Source organism: Protopterus annectens, chromosome 1.part0 (genome assembly GCF_019279795.1).
Source record: "Protopterus annectens isolate FY-2018-M chromosome 1.part0, PAN1.0, whole genome shotgun sequence".
Lineage (NCBI taxonomy): Eukaryota > Metazoa > Chordata > Ceratodontiformes > Protopteridae > Protopterus > Protopterus annectens.
In genome coordinates this window covers 534,412,579-534,429,753 of record NC_056725.1, presented here as the reverse complement: position 1 = coordinate 534,429,753, position 17,175 = coordinate 534,412,579, and the positions used below count along the sequence as shown (strand labels likewise).

The 17,175-nt window shown below is 43.7% G+C and overlaps 1 protein-coding gene across 1 annotated transcript in view; it reads left to right on the top strand.

Moving 5' to 3' along the window:
* Positions 1-17,175, top strand: part of CCT4 (chaperonin containing TCP1 subunit 4) — a gene marked incomplete in the record, with an annotated part of 539,719 nt that overhangs the window by 247,966 nt on the left and 274,578 nt on the right. The window contains 1 exon segment of the mRNA XM_044061172.1: positions 11,469-11,601. Coding sequence (XP_043917107.1) covers positions 11,469-11,601 — 133 coding nt within the window.

The window sequence follows — 17,175 nt, the reverse complement described above, 5'->3', positions numbered from 1 at the left end:
TCATTCTTGAAGCCAGAAGACCCAGTACAAGAAAATCCTGTGCTGATAAGTGGAAAAGGTTCTGCTCCTGGATTTATTCTAAAGGAGAGGACACAACTCTGCCCTCCCTGCCTCTAATCCTGGATTATTTAGCTCTACTCTACAAAGGCCTTTCCTTCTCCTCCATTAAGATGCATGCCTCAGCCATTTCGGCTCAGTACAACATTGAGCCACCTCTCTTCTCGCACCCTCTTATCAAATGGTTCCTGAGAGGGGCAGAAAACATAAGGCCACCAAGGAGAGCACCCACCCCTGCTTGGGACCTTAACTTTGTACTGGAAAAGCTCACGCTTCCCCCCCCTTTGAACCTGCTGCGTCAGCCAAGTTAAAATTCCTCTCTGAAAACAGCCTTGCTTCTGGCCATCACTTCAGCTAGAAGAGTGTCTGAGCTGCAAGCACTTATGGCTGTGGAACCCTTCATTATTTTCCATCTTGACAGAGTTTCCCTCGGGACTTAACCCTTCCTTTATGCCTAAAGTGGTGTCCAGTGTGGCTCTCAACCAATCCATCCATTTGCCAACTTTTTTCCCTAATCCTTAAAATGAAGGGGAAAGGATCTTGCACTCCTTAGATGTGCACAGACAGCTCAGATTCTACCTTGATAGGACTAAGACCTTCAGAAAATCTGACCAGTTACTAGTTAGCTTTGCAACAGGAGGAGAGGGCAAGGCCATTTCAAAACAAACAAATTTCCAAATGGATAGCACACTGCATCCATTTCTGCTGCAAACACCATGGGAAACCAACCCCTCAGGGGGTCAGACCACATTCCACTATGGCAACAGCTACCTCTACAGCGTTTCTCAGGGGAGTCCCTACGCTGCTACCTGGAGTTCTGTACACACCTTCACCAAGCATTACCACCTGCCTATCTTTTCCAAATCCAGGGCAGGTTTTGCAACAGCAGTCCTGCAAGGCATACTAGCCAAGCCCGATTGCCTCCACCCTTCTTCAGCTTTAGGAATCCACCCAAGTTGTGTACACTTAACATAAATGTAGATGTTCAAGTGTATTAACTGTTGCAGTCCTGGTTTCCCTCCCTCCAGCCCCCCGATTTTTCTCTCTCCTGTCTATGGCTATTGCCCCTTTCAGGGGTATTGATATTTACTTTTTACTGGTTGTGTTTTCCCCACCATAACTTTGCTCCCTGTTTGCGGGGCTCCTGATATTTGGGACAAGAAAAACTGATGTAATGATGTCTGCGGCTGCCTGTTTTATACTCCTAATGATCTGACATCAGTCTTGGAGCGACAGCATCTGACGCAGAAATACTAAGTCTCTGGGCCGACTTGAGGGCTACCTGCAGGCAGATAACCCAAGTGTGATGGCTGCAACAGTGAATACACACTAACATCTACATTTATGGTAAGTGTACACAACTGTACTTTTCCTTGTTTAAGCTCCAGTTTCAGTTCCTTTCTTTTCCACTGCTGTATATATCTATGGGCAGCGAACTAGATCTTGGGTATGTTACTGGGGAATTATGGGTAAAGGGAGGAGCTTGAGCGTTCATGTTCTACAGTCTGGAAGAAGTGGACGAGTTGGATCCAAGGATCGGATCTGAACCCAATTGTTGAATGAAAACGGACAACACAGATGGAATGTTGTACATAACTTTTTTTTACTCCAGGGCAAACTTTTGAAAGCTGTTCGAAAGTCCTTTCAATCATTTCTAGTGCAAAAAAAAATCACTGTGTGTGGTGGATGGAATACCTTACACTCTGTGCAAGCAAAGCACAGCCTCCTACATCAAAATCATCTTTAATTCCATGGTCATGATCATGAGTGGGCGCATTCTCAGTAGTAGATACTTGTGCATGTGATTCTACAGTTGTGCATTTATCTTGCTTATTGTGTAGTTGTCCTGCAGTGGCCTGTGATGCACTTTTTTTTTTTGTTACCTTGTATCTTTGGGAATTTCATTATTTTAAAACTGAAAATTTGGACCACATTGGGCTTTTGCAAGGTGTTGCTTCTCAGATTAAGGCCAAAATACATTTTTCTATACCTGAGGATGTTTACTTTCACTTTTGAAAGGTCCATCTGTGAGAGTTGAGTATTTTGGGCTGATGTTCATCGTGCATACAGCTGCAGTCATAACAGATGTGTTCTCCTGCTGTCAGGCGGGTCCTCGGTCGGCCGAATTCCAAAGTCTAGGTCCGGCGTCGGTTGTCGTCGCTTCTTCCCTGACGTCAGTGCGACAGGGGTATAAAGGAACCAGCTGACGCCATTTTCTTTAGTCTTTCTTGCCGCGCGGTGCCCGAAGCAGAAGTAGTTCGCAAGTGCCGGTCGGCCAGCTCCTGAAATTACGAAATTTGGAAACCGAAGTCTTCTTAAAAGCTAAGTACCCCGTTGGGGAAACTTTTCTTGCCTCAGACCGATGTCAGACAAAGTTAATAATTGTATTTCTTGTGGGAAGCAAATACCGCATAAGGATTTCCATTCCCTCTGTATACCTTGTTTAGGCCCAGACCACGACGTCTCGGTCTGTCGCTTTTGTGCTACATTCAACAAACGCACTATTAAGCGTCGGGTGGAGTTCGCCCAGCATTATTTTGGGAAAGCATTTAATGTTGGATACTCAGACTCCAGTTTTGTCTAAAAAACACAAAGACAAGGACCGACACACGAGGTCCGCGGCCTCTACCGACACTACGCCAAAGCCGACTACACGTAGTCTGGTTCTCAGTGAGGCACCTACGCAGCCCCTGATTACCGACGACACTTTTTTGACTGTGTCTCCTGTGCCCGAGGTTGCAGGCTCCTCGGCCCACACCCCGACTACAGATACCGAAGCCACTCTTGGCGTTTAAACTAAGAATGTGGACAGGTCCACCTCCACTCAAGGTGTCTTCAGACCTTCCTCTTCTTTCTCCATCAAGGCTTTCACAAAGTCTAAAGCATCCTTGCACCCTAAGAGACCAGCTACACAGGGCCCATCTACAGGCCCCATGCCTAAGAAACAGATGCTTAAAATGGCTGAGGATTTAATTACTCTAATCAGAGGTTCTCAGCCCCCACCGGACAAAAGGCCCAGAGTGGAGGAAGATTCCCCCTCCTCTGACCAGGGCTCCATTATTTCAGAGCACTCTGATGATGAGGAACATTCTTACTCCCCTTTTGAAGACGCATGCGGAGGAGTCCATCCCTTCTATATCCCCCCCTGAGGATTACTCATTTGGGGAAACTTTGCATACCTTAAGGGAACACTTTCACTGGGAAGGCCAGGATTATTCAGATTCCAAGAAAAGGCTCAGGGAATTTCTCTTATTACCTCAGCATAGGCCTCTGGCTATACCTCCTGTCTTGGACATCCTAGATGATGTTTACTCGGAGGCCTGCCTTAACCCGGATTCTCTACCCCCAGCTCCAGTTAAGCCTGACTGGTACTACAGGGTTCTTGACTCACACCAATTTCTTTACAAAAGCCATGCTGCTGACCCAGAAACCATCTCACAGGGCCCCAAGGGAGTTAAGGCCTCCATTGCCAAAAATCCATTGCCCTCCGAGAGAGATTCCAGATCCTTAGAAAGGTGGGGAAAAAAGGTATATACCTCTGCTACCTTATCCATGAGGGCCTTAAACTGTCAGTTTCATATGCTAAAATACCAACAGTTTCTGTTATCACAATTGAAGAGTAAAATGTCACAACCTGAACAACCAGACTTGAAGGAGTTGCAGGATTTGATGCATAGTGCAGAACAAGTGGGTAAGCATACCTTACAATGTGGTTTTGATGCTCTAGAGGCCTCCTGTAGAGCTGCTGTTACAGGATCAGTCATACGTAGGCATGCCTGGCTCAAGGAACAAGCCTTGCCTGATCATGTCAAAGCTAAATTACTAGACGCCCCACTTCAAAAGGATGTACTATTTGGTGCTAATACTGAGGAGGTATTAAGGAAAATGGAGGAAAAGGCTAAATCAATGCAAACTGTGAAAGAATTTCTACAGGTTCAACCCCCACGTTTTAGTAGAAATTGGCCTTCCAAAAACTGGTCCTTTCCTGCCACAGACAGACCCCAGCGAGGCAGATACAGGCGCCCAAGGGGCAGAGGACAATCCCAAGGATCGTATAGAGGCAGACAATGGCAAGCCCCTACACAAAGAGGTGGTGAGGACAACTCGCAATCTTTCAGAAAGCAAACCCAATGACTTTCCCCTTTGCATGCCAACCAGGTTTCAAATGGCAGCCCCCTTAGGAGGAAAGCTGGCATTATTTTCAAAAAATTGGCATGTTGTCACAAGGACACATGGATCCTGGACATTATAAACAGAGGCTACAAATTTCATTTTCACACCCTTCCAAAAATGAGAGGCATGCCAAACCTGCAGAGGCACAAAAGCAAATTACAGATCTCATAAACATGAAAGCTATTCAAGAGGTACCTACGCACAAACAAGGTCAAGGTTTTTATTCCAGGCTATTTCTGGTGCCAAGGACGGGAAAAGATTGGAGACCTATTTTGGATCTATCCATCCTAAACACATTTCTACTCGTACCAAAATTCAAGATGCTCACTCTACAGCAACTTCTTCCCATGCTGGGCAAGGAGTCCTGGCTGGTAACATTGGACCTCAGAGGCATACCTGCATGTCCCAATCAGACAAAATTGCAGAAGGTACCTCAGATTTCTTGCAGGTTCAATCCATTATCAATTCTCTGCATTGCCCTTTGGCTTATCTGCTGCGCCCAGAGTATTCACGAAATGCCTGGCATCAGTAATTGCCTACTGCAGACTTCAAGGGATACAAATATACCCCTATTTGGACGCCTGCCTGATCCAAGCGGACAGCAAGCACATTCTTCTGAAACATCTGGCTTATGTAATAATGTTATTGAAATCTCTGGGATACACAGTCGACAAAAAGAAATCAAGGCTAATACCCTCTCGGAAGATAATTTTCCTGGGTGCCAATTTGGACACAAACACCCAGATGGCCTACCTCACGCCAAAGAAGCAGGGGCAACTAATACAATACTTCAGAACACTAGCAAATTGCACCAGGCTGACTGCAAGGAAAATCCTGCAGGCTGTGGGATTCATGGCATCTTGCATCTTACTAATCCCATGTGCAAAGCTGCACATGAGGAAACTACAATGGTACCTGAAAAACATATGGTCTCAACACAGCCACAGTTTGGAAACCATAATACCACTAATTCCATGTCTGCAAAAGGAATTTCTGTGGTGGGCTCAAGCATGTCAAACAAACACAGGACTTCCATTCAGCAAGCCTCAAGCAAATCAAGTCATCACTACAGACGCGGACTACGCCTGGGGGGGGTGCACATGACAGATCGGTGCATTCAGGTCAAATGGTCCCAAAAAGAAAAGCACCTTCACATCAATCAAAAAGAAATGCTAGCAGTAATAAATGCTATTATAGCTTTCAAGGACCTTCTACAACCAGGTCAATTATTGATAAGAACGGACAACACCACAGTTATGTGGTACATAAACAGGGAGGAACACATTCTTACCCCCTATGCAGACTGGCCATGTCACTTTGGAACATGGCCATGGACTTACAAATGGAACTACAAGCACAGTACTTGCCAGGCAAGGAAAACACGCTGGCAGACAACCTAAGCAGGAATATGACAGATCCACACGAATGGAAATTGCATCTAAATGTTTTTACAGAAATAATCCAAGAATGGGGAAGGCCAGACATAGATCTCTCTGCCTCAATCATCAATTGACAAAATTCTGCTCAAGGATCTAACATCCAAAGGCCTGGAGAGTGGACGCTCTTTCTTTCAGTTGGACATCAATGACAGTTTATGCCTTCCCTCCTGTTCCTCTGCTGCCCAAAGTTCTATTAAAGACCAAAGCAGACAGACCAAAGATGATTCTCATTGCTCCGGACTGGCCAAGGCAACACTGGTACCCACTCCTGAGGAGCCTGACTCATTCCCCACCATGGACCCTGCCTCTAATGCCTATTCTTCTGACTCAGCACAGTTTCAAAACTCTTCAGCTAAAAACACTCAATCTAGCCGCATGGAAGATTCCTTAGCATCTCAACAGGCCTTTCTCTCCAAGGAGGTGCAGGATGTCATTTTGGAGGCCAGAAGGACATCAACTAGAAAAGCTTACTCCGCAAAATGGAAACGTTTTTGTGTCTGGAATGAGAAAAAGGGGCAGGATCCTGAAAAACTGAATTTACCTCAAATACTACAATATTTGGCTGAACTGCTAAGCAGTGGACTTTCTCCTCCATCAAAATACATGCCTCAGCCATTTCTGCAGAATACAACACTGATCCACTTTTATTCTCTCACCCTCTCTTAAGACAGTTACTCAGAGGGGCTAAGAGTTTAAGGCCTCCAAGGAAACAACCAATACCTGCTTGGGATCTTAATTTCATTCTGGAAAAATTGACCTTGCCTCCTTTTGAGCCAGCTGCCTCATCAGATTTGCAATATTTGTCCTGGAAAACAGCTTTCCTTCTGGCTATCACCTCAGCTCGTAGAGTTTCAGAACTACAGACTCTCATGGCTGTCCAGCCTTTTATCTTCCATCAGGACAGAGTTTCTTTACGAATCTAAAGTGGTATCCAGGGTAGCTTTAAATCAGGCCATACATTTGCCTACTTTTTATCCTAATCCTCAAAACAAAGGGGAGAGATTACTACATTCCTTGGACATCCACAGAACAAAGCCTTTCAGAAAATCAGAACAGCTCTTTGTGGCCTATGCGGTAGGAGCTCAAGGGAAGCCAGTTTCCAAACAAACAATCTCAAAATGGATAGCCCACTGCATACGCTTTTGCTCTTCCTTTCATGGCAAAACTGTTCCTACAGGCATTAGAACTCATTCCACCAGGGCCACAGCCACCTCTGCAGCCTTCCTCAGAGGAGTTCCTACCAAGGATATTTTGGAAGCAGCCACTTGGAGTTCTGTGCATACCTTCTCCAAGCACTACAACCTACCATTATACTCCAAATCTAGAGCAGGCTTTGCCACTGCAGTCTTGCAGGGCATTTTGGCTCCTCCTAGTTCCAACTAGTGCCTACCACCCCTTTCTTAGCTTTGGGATTCTACCCATCTGTTATGACTGCAGCTGTATGCACGATGAACATAGTACAGTTTTGTACCTACCATAAATGTAGATGTTAGAGTGCTAATACAGCTGCAGTCCAGGTTTCCCTCCCTCCTTCCCCTCTTGGGACAGGCCTATAGGCTAACACATCCTCATACAACCTGATTGGGGTTTTCATTTATGATGTATTTGCTTGCAACTACTGTATTTTGATTATATAGCACTGCAGTATCACACAAATTTATTATTGCCTTCCTTCTGGGGGCACCTGACATCTGGGGCAAGAAAAACTGAAGAAAATGGCGTCGGCTGGTTCCTTTATACCCCTGTTGCACTGACGTCAGGGAAGAAGCAACGACAACTGACGCCGGACCTAGACTTTGGAATTGGGCCGATCGAGGACCCGCCTGACGGCAGGAGAACCCATCTGTTATGACTGCAGCTGTATTAGCACTCGAACATCTACATTTATGGTAGGTACAAAACTGTACTTTTTGAGGGGATAATCATAGAAATGTCTTGGTATTTTTGAATGAAAGTGTTAAACTATTCATTATTTCTGTGTTTTGTTTAGCAAATGCAATCTTCTAATCTTATGAATTGTAAGCATTTTTTGGTACTTTTCCCGGTAAGGGTAGCAGTCAGCAAACCTAAATGTTCCCACAAAATGTAGTAATGACATGCGTGACTGGGCGTTCCTTCATTGAAGATTGTCCGTTAGGCCCGGCAAGCCAGGATGTAAAAATCTACTGCCAATCATTAGCGGACCGGAGTTCCGCTGTGGCGATCCCTAACCGGGAAAAGCCGAAAGACACAAACATGTTCACATGTTTACCCCATGTTCCTATTTTTGAAAGCCCTTTGTCCCCCTTTGCAGTTGACATTTTCACGACCTGTAGCTGTTTTTCAAAGGTTTTTGTCCCCATTTTCCTTGTGTAGGTTGACAGATGTGCCTGACAGCATTACAAATATTAACACACTTAATGAGCCGATTCTGTGAAACAGGAGCACTTCCTTATTTTTTCACAATATAAAGTCTGATTTACATCCTGTTTATGAGGGAACGGGTAATCTTTAAGACTGGGTGGAAGAAGCAGCACTGACTTGGGACGAAATCAGAACAGTCCAACAAGAAAGAGGGAAAGTAAAAACAAAATACAACAAGATAAGCAGCAGTGACTTGTGAGGAAAAATCCGTATTACTGAGAGAAGAAAAGCACAATTCAAAGCACAACAGAACAATTCAATAAGCAGTACTGACGTGAGAAAGTCAGTAATAGTGTCAGAAGGAAGAGAAAATTTAAAACCAGGAGAAAAGCTGCAGCAGCAGTGAGTTCAGAGCAAACGTGCATTTTCTCTGCTGGCTCCTTAACGGTTTGTCCCCATTTTAACTGAGTTACGAGGAGAAATCAGTACTACTGTGTCAATTGCAAAATTACAGCCAGAACACAATGGAAAAATAAACAGTACTTGCGTGTGAGAAAATTTATTGTACTGTGACAACTAACAGAAAATTCAAACCCACAGAAAAGTATGCAGCAGTGAGTTGACATCAACCACACATTTTGCCTATTGCCCCGTTAATAGTAAAGTACCCTTTCTTTCATGTGAAGTGCAGAAATGTATTCATAGCTCTGTGAAAAATCTTGTTTGAGATACAGGGCAGAAGTGCGTCATTTATTTCTCCAATAGATATTTTCTAATTGCTTTGTAGATTAGCTTAATAATAATAGCAAAGGCTTGGATTTGGATGTTGCAATTACTTTGCTTAACTGTACCCGTATAAGCCCATCAGATACCAGAATTGTGAAATTGCCAACAAAAATTACATAACCATTTCTTTTGGCCATTTCATTAATATGATTAACCGAGACAGGAGCTAAAACTGTTTGGTGCTTACATTGCTAATGCCCAGTTATTAAGATGGAACAGATTCTCACGTGCAGGAGTGTTTAACTTTTGGTATTTTGCTGTTTTTCTTTTTCACTATTTTTATTGAGTCAACACTGTTAGGAGCATGAAAGCCACTTGCCCGGTAATTAAGAGCAGGAAATGCACTCCACCCCCCACCCCCACTCCCAAGGTAGCTGCTGAGTGAATTCCCTTTTCCATGAGGTGCAGTGACCTTGGAGTTGTTAGTAAAGGATTGCAAAGGGCACCCCAGTATGGGTGGAGGGTGTAGGAAGGTTAAAACTCCCAGCATGGGCTAGGTGAGCACGCACACATACATTCATGCGTATATACACACACCGTTTTTGATTTCTACTTCAAACTCTGTTCTTTGTAAAACAGAATTTGACAGATTTTGTGCATCCGTTAAAGCCATATACAGGGCTTCCGGCATTTGATAGATGTCTGTGCATTTCCTGGAACAACTTTTTTGTGTGGTAGAGTTCACCTTTGCATTTCCAGGTGGCTTTTCCTTCATAGTTTTGCTAATATGAATATTTGCAACTTAACAATGGAAGTTCAGGGAAAAAAATGTTAATTCAACATGGTCATGAGCATACATTTTGGTTTAGTATTGCGTCTTCCACTGAAAAAGCCCACTCACAGCTGTAGGTATTTTACATAGCACCTCCTTTATGAATTCTGTTTTAATTTGCAGATAACACCATAATGTGTTTTTGTATCAAGGTAATCATCACTCCTTCTCGGAATCTCATGTGGAAACTTTGCTTAGCAAAGGCTTTGGAATGCCGTAACTGGTTCATATTTTCCATTTGTCATAAACCCTTTGTTTGTAAACCTAGTGCATATAAGTGTTTGACTTTGAGAGCATCTCTTTTTCTGTCCCTAGTGCTATTCAGCACAGACTGTCTTTTACTCCAACTGGAATTCTAGAGCTGTCATACCTGATTTCTAGGTGACTTTCATGGTGGTAATTATTTCCACTCTTCATCTGTCCTTTTAGTACATTGGAAAGGAGTGTAATCTGTCATGTCCAAAGGCTGTGGCACAAATGTAACTACTTGCAACCCGGAACTGTTGGATTTTTGTTACACATCAGCGTCCATATACATTTGTACCTCATCTTTGGACATGACTGATTCCTCTCCTTTCCAGCGTACCAAAAGGACAGATGGAGTGGAAATAAATGGTACCAAGAAAGTCACCTAGAAATCTAGTACAAGAGTTGAATTCCAGTAGGAATAAAAGACATCAGTCTTTCCTGAAGAGTACTAGGAATACAAAAGAAGTGCTGTCAAAGCCAAACACTGGTGCACTGCATTGTGAAATTAACTGTATATTCTGCATTATACAGTGACTGGCCATTAACATTCAAAAACGTGCACATTGATTGGTCAGCCCAACCCACGTACCCGTTGTAAAATCCAGCATATACTAATAGAAAAAAGTCTGGTTGCCAGGACATTTTTTCCATTAATGTATGCTGCGGAGATTCCAGTTTTCTTTACTTTTTGTAAAAATAAATTAACCTTGAAATACGGACACTTCAAATCCTTGAGAGACGGGACAGAGAAAGTACAAGGATAATAAGTACATTGTGCCATAATGCAAAACTAGAGAAAATTACCTGATTATCCTTGTATTTGTCTCTATCTTGTCTCTCTCAAGTCTTAACTTTACAAGTTTCATTTTTTTATTTTAAAAAAAAAAAAAGGATGGGGGTGGGTCAACGGAGATCTTTTCTCTCTTGCTTCTTTTCCAAAGCACTGATGTACTGCATAAGCGTGAGAGCGCAAGTCCCATACTCATGCACAGTACATCCAAAAAGCCTCAAGATAGTGGGGGGGAAAGCAGGCACCACGGTGGTTCTACAAAGACATTATTTAGGAAAAGTAACTTTTTTTTTTAAATGTCATTGTATGATAGCAATAACCTTTGGCTGGATGTGGGTAAATCCAGTATTATTGTATTAAATGTGTACTACTGTCTGTTAACAGAGCAGGTATGCATTTTAATTTCTGAATGGGTGTATTTGGCTGAATCACCAAATGTGAGAGTAGGGTGGATAATAACGATAAGGTTATATAGCTTACTGGCAGGATTTAGTTAGAGTCACAAAAGCAGATACATTTGTATTTCTTGATTAGATGCTGTTTCTGTTTTTTTATTGAATGTCAGAAGTAATTGAAAAAATGGAAGTTTTCTCTGGAAGTGCACTTTCAGCATGCAGGCACCAGTTTGGTAAATGATCTGTCCCAGACATCTGTGGAGAACTCATGCCCTTTTAAGTTCGAGGCAGTCGCTGCTTCTCAGCAAGTGTGGTGGCTCTTGAAGCAATTTATTTGCAAGAGGTGGGCAGTAAACAGTTGCTACTTTTTGTCTCTATAATGATGTGCATGATTTTTAATGTTTCTTCCAGGCTAGTAATTGTATTTTCAGTGAGACAGTTGATAGCAATATTTATATTTTCAGTGGGACAATTGATGACTGTGAAATGGTTGATGGACTTGTACTTACTCAGAAGGTAGCAAATACTGGAGTCACACGAGTTGAAAAAGCGAAGATTGGTCTCATTCAGTTCTGCTTGTCTGCTCCAAAAACAGACGTAAGTACCGCTTAGCTTTAAATGGATAAGTGCAACAATGATTTTTTATTTTGTTACATTTTTGGACAAGTTTGTACTTTATGAAACAAGAATGAAAATTTTAGAACAGTGATAATTGCCACATTTAATTTTTTTTTTTTTTTTAATTTCCCTTTCTGTTTTCCATTAGAGCAGTACAGCCATGCAGGTTTTAGCGTAGCACAGCACTTGCTTCTCCAGTTTGTTTTCCCTGTTTCCTTGTATTAGTATTCAACCTGTTCCCTTTGTGGCCCTTCAAGTTTTCATTGTGTGTGATTTTTCTTCCACATCACAGTGCTATACATAGGTTAATAAACATTCCTCCAAATTACCCATAGTTGTGTGTATATTTCTTCCAAAAGCATTGCTTCCCATCCAGAATTGGTTCACCTACCTTACCTGTATGGAGTGTCTGACAAGCTGGTATCCGACAGTTCATTGACACAAGCATCTATTACTCCATGCCGGAAGGAGTTTTGTGAAGTATTCGAATACATTGCGATATTATTGGAAGAGCATGCATGCTGTACAGTGTATGATCTTCCTAGGTTGACACTTGACATCTGCATCCACTTAGCATTGTACAGTATTTAGCTAATGTTGGTTTGCATTTTAGCTTCTGTGACTCGGTACCATTGATGCCTTTTGGACATAGTTGGAATACATACCTTACCTTTGAAATGGTTCAGTAAAAAAGGTTGTGCTAGAGCAGTTATGAAACAGAGCAGCAAAGTGCTAACTTGTACTGCCGAAAAGTTAAATTCTGTGATCGGTGACTAGATATTAATTATAGGAAGATTTTGCATTAATATTCATTTTCTGAAGAATTAAAAGTATTGGACTAAAGTCTGACATTACTGACTTTGTAAAAAGAATTGCAGGGGGAGGGGCTGAAATTGTCAGATCTTTGCATCCATTTTTTTTCGGGGTAACTTGCAATTTATTTATTTTTATAGGTTCATAAGTTGATTCATAGGTTGGTTCATAGGTTGGTACTAGGCTGTCGGCCCTAGGGCCTATACAAGCCTAGCGAAACAATTCCCTGGATATTTCTTCCCACAATATTTATAGGTTCATAGGTTGGTACTAGGCTATTGGCCCTAGCCATTGATTTTCTTCATGTTTCATTGTTGCAGTCATCACATTTGGGTTATCTGCCTGCAGGTAGCCCTCAGTCGGCCTGAGTACCAAAGTCTTGGGATTTCTGCATCTGATGCTGTCACTTCTTCCATGACATCAGGTCATCAGGGGTATAAAACATGCAGCCGACGCCATTACATCAGCTTTTCTTGTCGTGCAGTGTCAGAAGCAGTTCACAAATGCCAGTCGGCAGACTCATGAAATTTTCGCTTTTTGAGTTTCAGACCTGAAGTCTTCTAAAAGATAAGTACGCCGTTGGGGATCCTTTTTTCTTGCTCTAACTGATGTCAGAAAAAGTTAACAATTGTCTTGCCTGTGGAAATCAAATCAACCTCAGAGATTTTTATTCTTACTGCATCATCTGTTTAGGCCCAGACCATGACGTTCCTCGCTGTCTGTTTTGTGCTTTGTTTTAACGCCCAAACTTTTCGTTGTCGAGCTATCTTTGTCACTAAATTCTTTTGCTCTTAATGTTCTTCATGTTTCACTGTTGCAGTCATCACGTTTGAGTTATCTGCTTGCAGTAGCCCTCAGTCGGCCTGGTTATCTAAGTCTTGGGTCCTGCGTCAGTTGCTTTCTCATCTTCCATGTCATAAAGCATGCAGCCGACGCCATTACATCAGTCTTTCTTGCCATGCTGTGCCCGAAGCAGAAGCAGTTCGCAAGTGCCGGTCGGCCGACTCCTGAATTTTCGTTTTCTAGTTTCAGAACCGAAGTCTTCAACTAAGCTAAGTACCCTGTTGGGGAACCTTTTTCTTGCTCTAAACCAATGTCAGTAAAAGTTAACAGTTGTATTTCTTGGGGAAAGCAAATACCTCAAAAATTTACATTCGTACTGCAGTCCTGGCTTAGGCCCAGACCATGACGTACCTCGCTGTCGTTTTTTTCCTTATTCAAACCTTGAACTATTAGTCGTCTTTTCAGTTATGCTTCTAAATATTTAGCTACTCTGCTCAATTATCCAGAAATGGCTTCGGTAAGCCACCCGACTACTGACATTCCGAAAAAACGCAAAGATAGACACATACTGCATAGGTCCAAAGCTGCCGACGACGCTTCTACTAAGCTAGTCACCAGTTCTCCAGTACTCAGTGAGGCACTTTCGCAGCCCCTGATACCCTCCACTTCAGATTGGCAGGCCTCTACTGAGACCCATTCGGAGTCCGGTATGCCGCGAGATGTTTCCTTGACTGTGGAACCTGCGGATGTCTCTACCTTGGATGGGTCCGGAGCCGCTGTGCAGGCACTGGCTTCTGAGGGTGAATTCAGGCCTACTGTCTTGCATATTAAACTGACGCCATCTTCTTCAAGGCCTAAAACTCGATCCATGCCTAGAAAACCGGCACCCAGATGGCATGGTCAGGTCCCTATGCCTAAAAACAAATGATAAGAATGGTTGAAGACCTTATTACTCTAATCAGGGGAAGCCACCCTTCCCCCTCTAAGAGACCTAGGACTGATTTTCTTTCAGATTCTCCTGATCAGGATTCTGAAATTTCTGTTTCCACTGATGACCAGGATTTACCCATACCTACCTATGAGGATTCTGATGCAGAGAACTCCATTCTCTCTGCTTCCCCTCCAGAGGATTTCTCTTTTGGTGAAACCTTGCATACTCTTAGGGAGCAATTTTGCTGGGAAAGCCAGGATTACTATGACTCCAAAAAGAGACTTGGGGATTTCTTACTTCTGCCCCCAACACAATCCTTTAGCTATACCTCCTGTACTGGACATTGTTGATGATGCCTTCTTGGAATCTAGCTTGGCCCCTGACTGTTTACCTCCTGCTCCCAGAAAACCTGTGAGGGTCAGGAACCCTGTAATACCTATCAAATTCCTTTTTATAAATCCTACTGTGGGTCCTAAGACCATTTCACAGGGACCCAAGGGCATAAGGCTACTACTGCCAAAAATCCTACGCCCTCTGATAGAGATTCCAGGGTGCTGGATAGATGGGGTAAGAAGATATACACTTCTGCAACCTTGGCCATTAGGGCCTTAAACTGCCAGTTTCATATGTTAAAGTATCAGAAGCATATTATTGGATTGCTTAAACAGAAAATGATGTTGATTCCTGATTGTGCTGAAAATAAAGATTTATAGGAATTAATGCATTCTGCTGAACAAGTTGGAAAACGTACTTTGTAATGTGGTTTTGTTTTATTGGAGGCATCTTGCAGGGCTGCTCTGTGGGTCTGTACTTGGAAGGCATGCTTGGCTTAAGGAGCAGTCTTTGCCAGATCATGTTAAGGCTAAATTGCTGGATGCTCCCTTAAACCAAAACCGCGTGTTTGGCAACAAAGCAGAAGTACTACTTAAAAAGATGGAGGAAAAAGCTAAATCTATGCAAACTGTATTTCCTGCAAGTACAGCCTCCCAGATTTAGTAGGCATTGGCCCTCTAAGAATTGGTCCTTTCCTGCCTCTTCCAGGCCTTCACAGTCCAAACCCAGAACACCCAGGCTGCAGTCCCAAGGGACTCGCAGGACTAAGCAGTGGGGGGCTCCCACTTCCAAAGCAGGAAGTAAGACTCCCCCATATGGTAAACTGTCTCAATGACGTAACTTTAAACCTTCCAAGCCCTGTTCAACTGACTGTTCCTTTAGGGGGCAAGATTGCCCTGCAGGTAAAAAATGAGGAATTCATTTACCCAGGACAAATGGGTGTGCAGAGGCCTGCCACCAAAACAAGGGACTGCCATTAACTCTACCCCCTGCCTCCCAAACCCTAACAAAAGACTCATCAGACTGTGCATGGGGGGCTCACTTGGCAGGGAAGTGCATTCAGGATAAATGGAACCCAAGTCAAGTGCACCTGCTCATACCCTCTCTACAGACTAGCCATGGCTCTGTAGAACACAGTCTTGAGCTACCAAGTGCACCTACCGGCTCACTTCCTGCCAGGAAAGCTAAATACACTGGCAGACGACTTAAGAAGAAATCTCATGAACCCACACGAGTGGAAAGTGAAACAAAAGATATTCAACATGTTGGGAAACAAATGGGGGGAGCCCAGAGATGGACCTGTTTGCCTCCCCCCAGAACTACCAATTGGGCAAATTCTGCACAAGGAATCCCCACAGACAAGCTTGGAAAGTGAATGCCCTGTCCTTCACCTGGAAAAACCGATCAGTTTATGCCTATCCCCCCCCCCCCCGCCTCTCCTCCCCAAGGTGGTACTGAAGATCAAACAGGACAAACCAAGGACAATACTGATTGCACCAGACTGGCCACGCCAACACTGGTACCCCCTCTTGCACAGTGCGTCACTGCTGGCACCTGCCTCAGACCTCTACCCTACTGTCCCAGCAGGAGGGCCAGATTCTGCACCCACAGTTTCAAACCTTGAACCTGGCAGCCTGGCTAATTACCTGTTCTCTCCATACCATCCCTCAGTAAACAAGTGTTGGATGTCATTCTGGAGGCAAGGAGGCCTAGTACTAGAATATCCTATGCTGAAAAATGGAACAGATTCTGTTCCTGGAGCCAAACTCAGGGGATGGGCACAGCAGCACCCAATTTACCTCAGATTCTTCAATACTTACCTGAGATGCTTCACAAGGGCCTTTCCTTTTCCTCCATCAAAATTCAGGCCTCAGCCATTTCAGCTCATTACACTACAGAACCACCCCTCTTCTCTCATCCACTGTTGAAGCAGTTCCTCAGAGGGGCCAAAACTTAAGACCACCCAGGAGAGCCCCCACTCCAGCCTGGGATGTCAACTTTGCATTGGAAAAATTCACTCTACCTCCCTTTGAGCCAGCTGCAAATGCAGAGTTGAAATTCCTTTCTTGGAAAACAGCCTTCCTTCTAGCCATCACTTCAGCAAGAAGGGTGTCTGAATTACATGCCTTCATGGCAGTGGAGCCTTTCATCATCTTTCATGCGGACAGGGTGTCCCTCAGGATCCAATCCCTCCTTCATGCCCAAGGTGGTATCCAGTGTGGCCCTTAATCAGTCCATTCATTTGCCAACCTTCTTTTCTAATCCACAGAACAAAGGGGAATGAATACTGCACTCGGATGTGCACAGACAACTTAGATTTACTTGGACAGGACTAAACCTCTCAGGAAATCTGAACAGCTGCTGGTTGCATTTGCTGCAGGGGCAGAGGGGAAGGCCATTTCAAAGCAAACCATTTCTAAGTGGATAGGCCACTGCATTCATTTCTGATATAAGCACCATGGAAAACCTACCCCACAGGGGATTAGACCACATTCAACCAGGGCTGCATCTACCTCTACAGCCTTTTTCAGAAGTGTCCCTACCAGAGACATCCTAGGAGCTGCTACCTGGAGTTCTGTACATACCTTCACCAAGCATTACCACTTGGCAATTTTTTCTAAATCCAGAGCTGGTTTTGCCACTGCAGTCTTGCAGGGCCTTATAGCTCGTCCTAATGCTATCTAATTACCTCC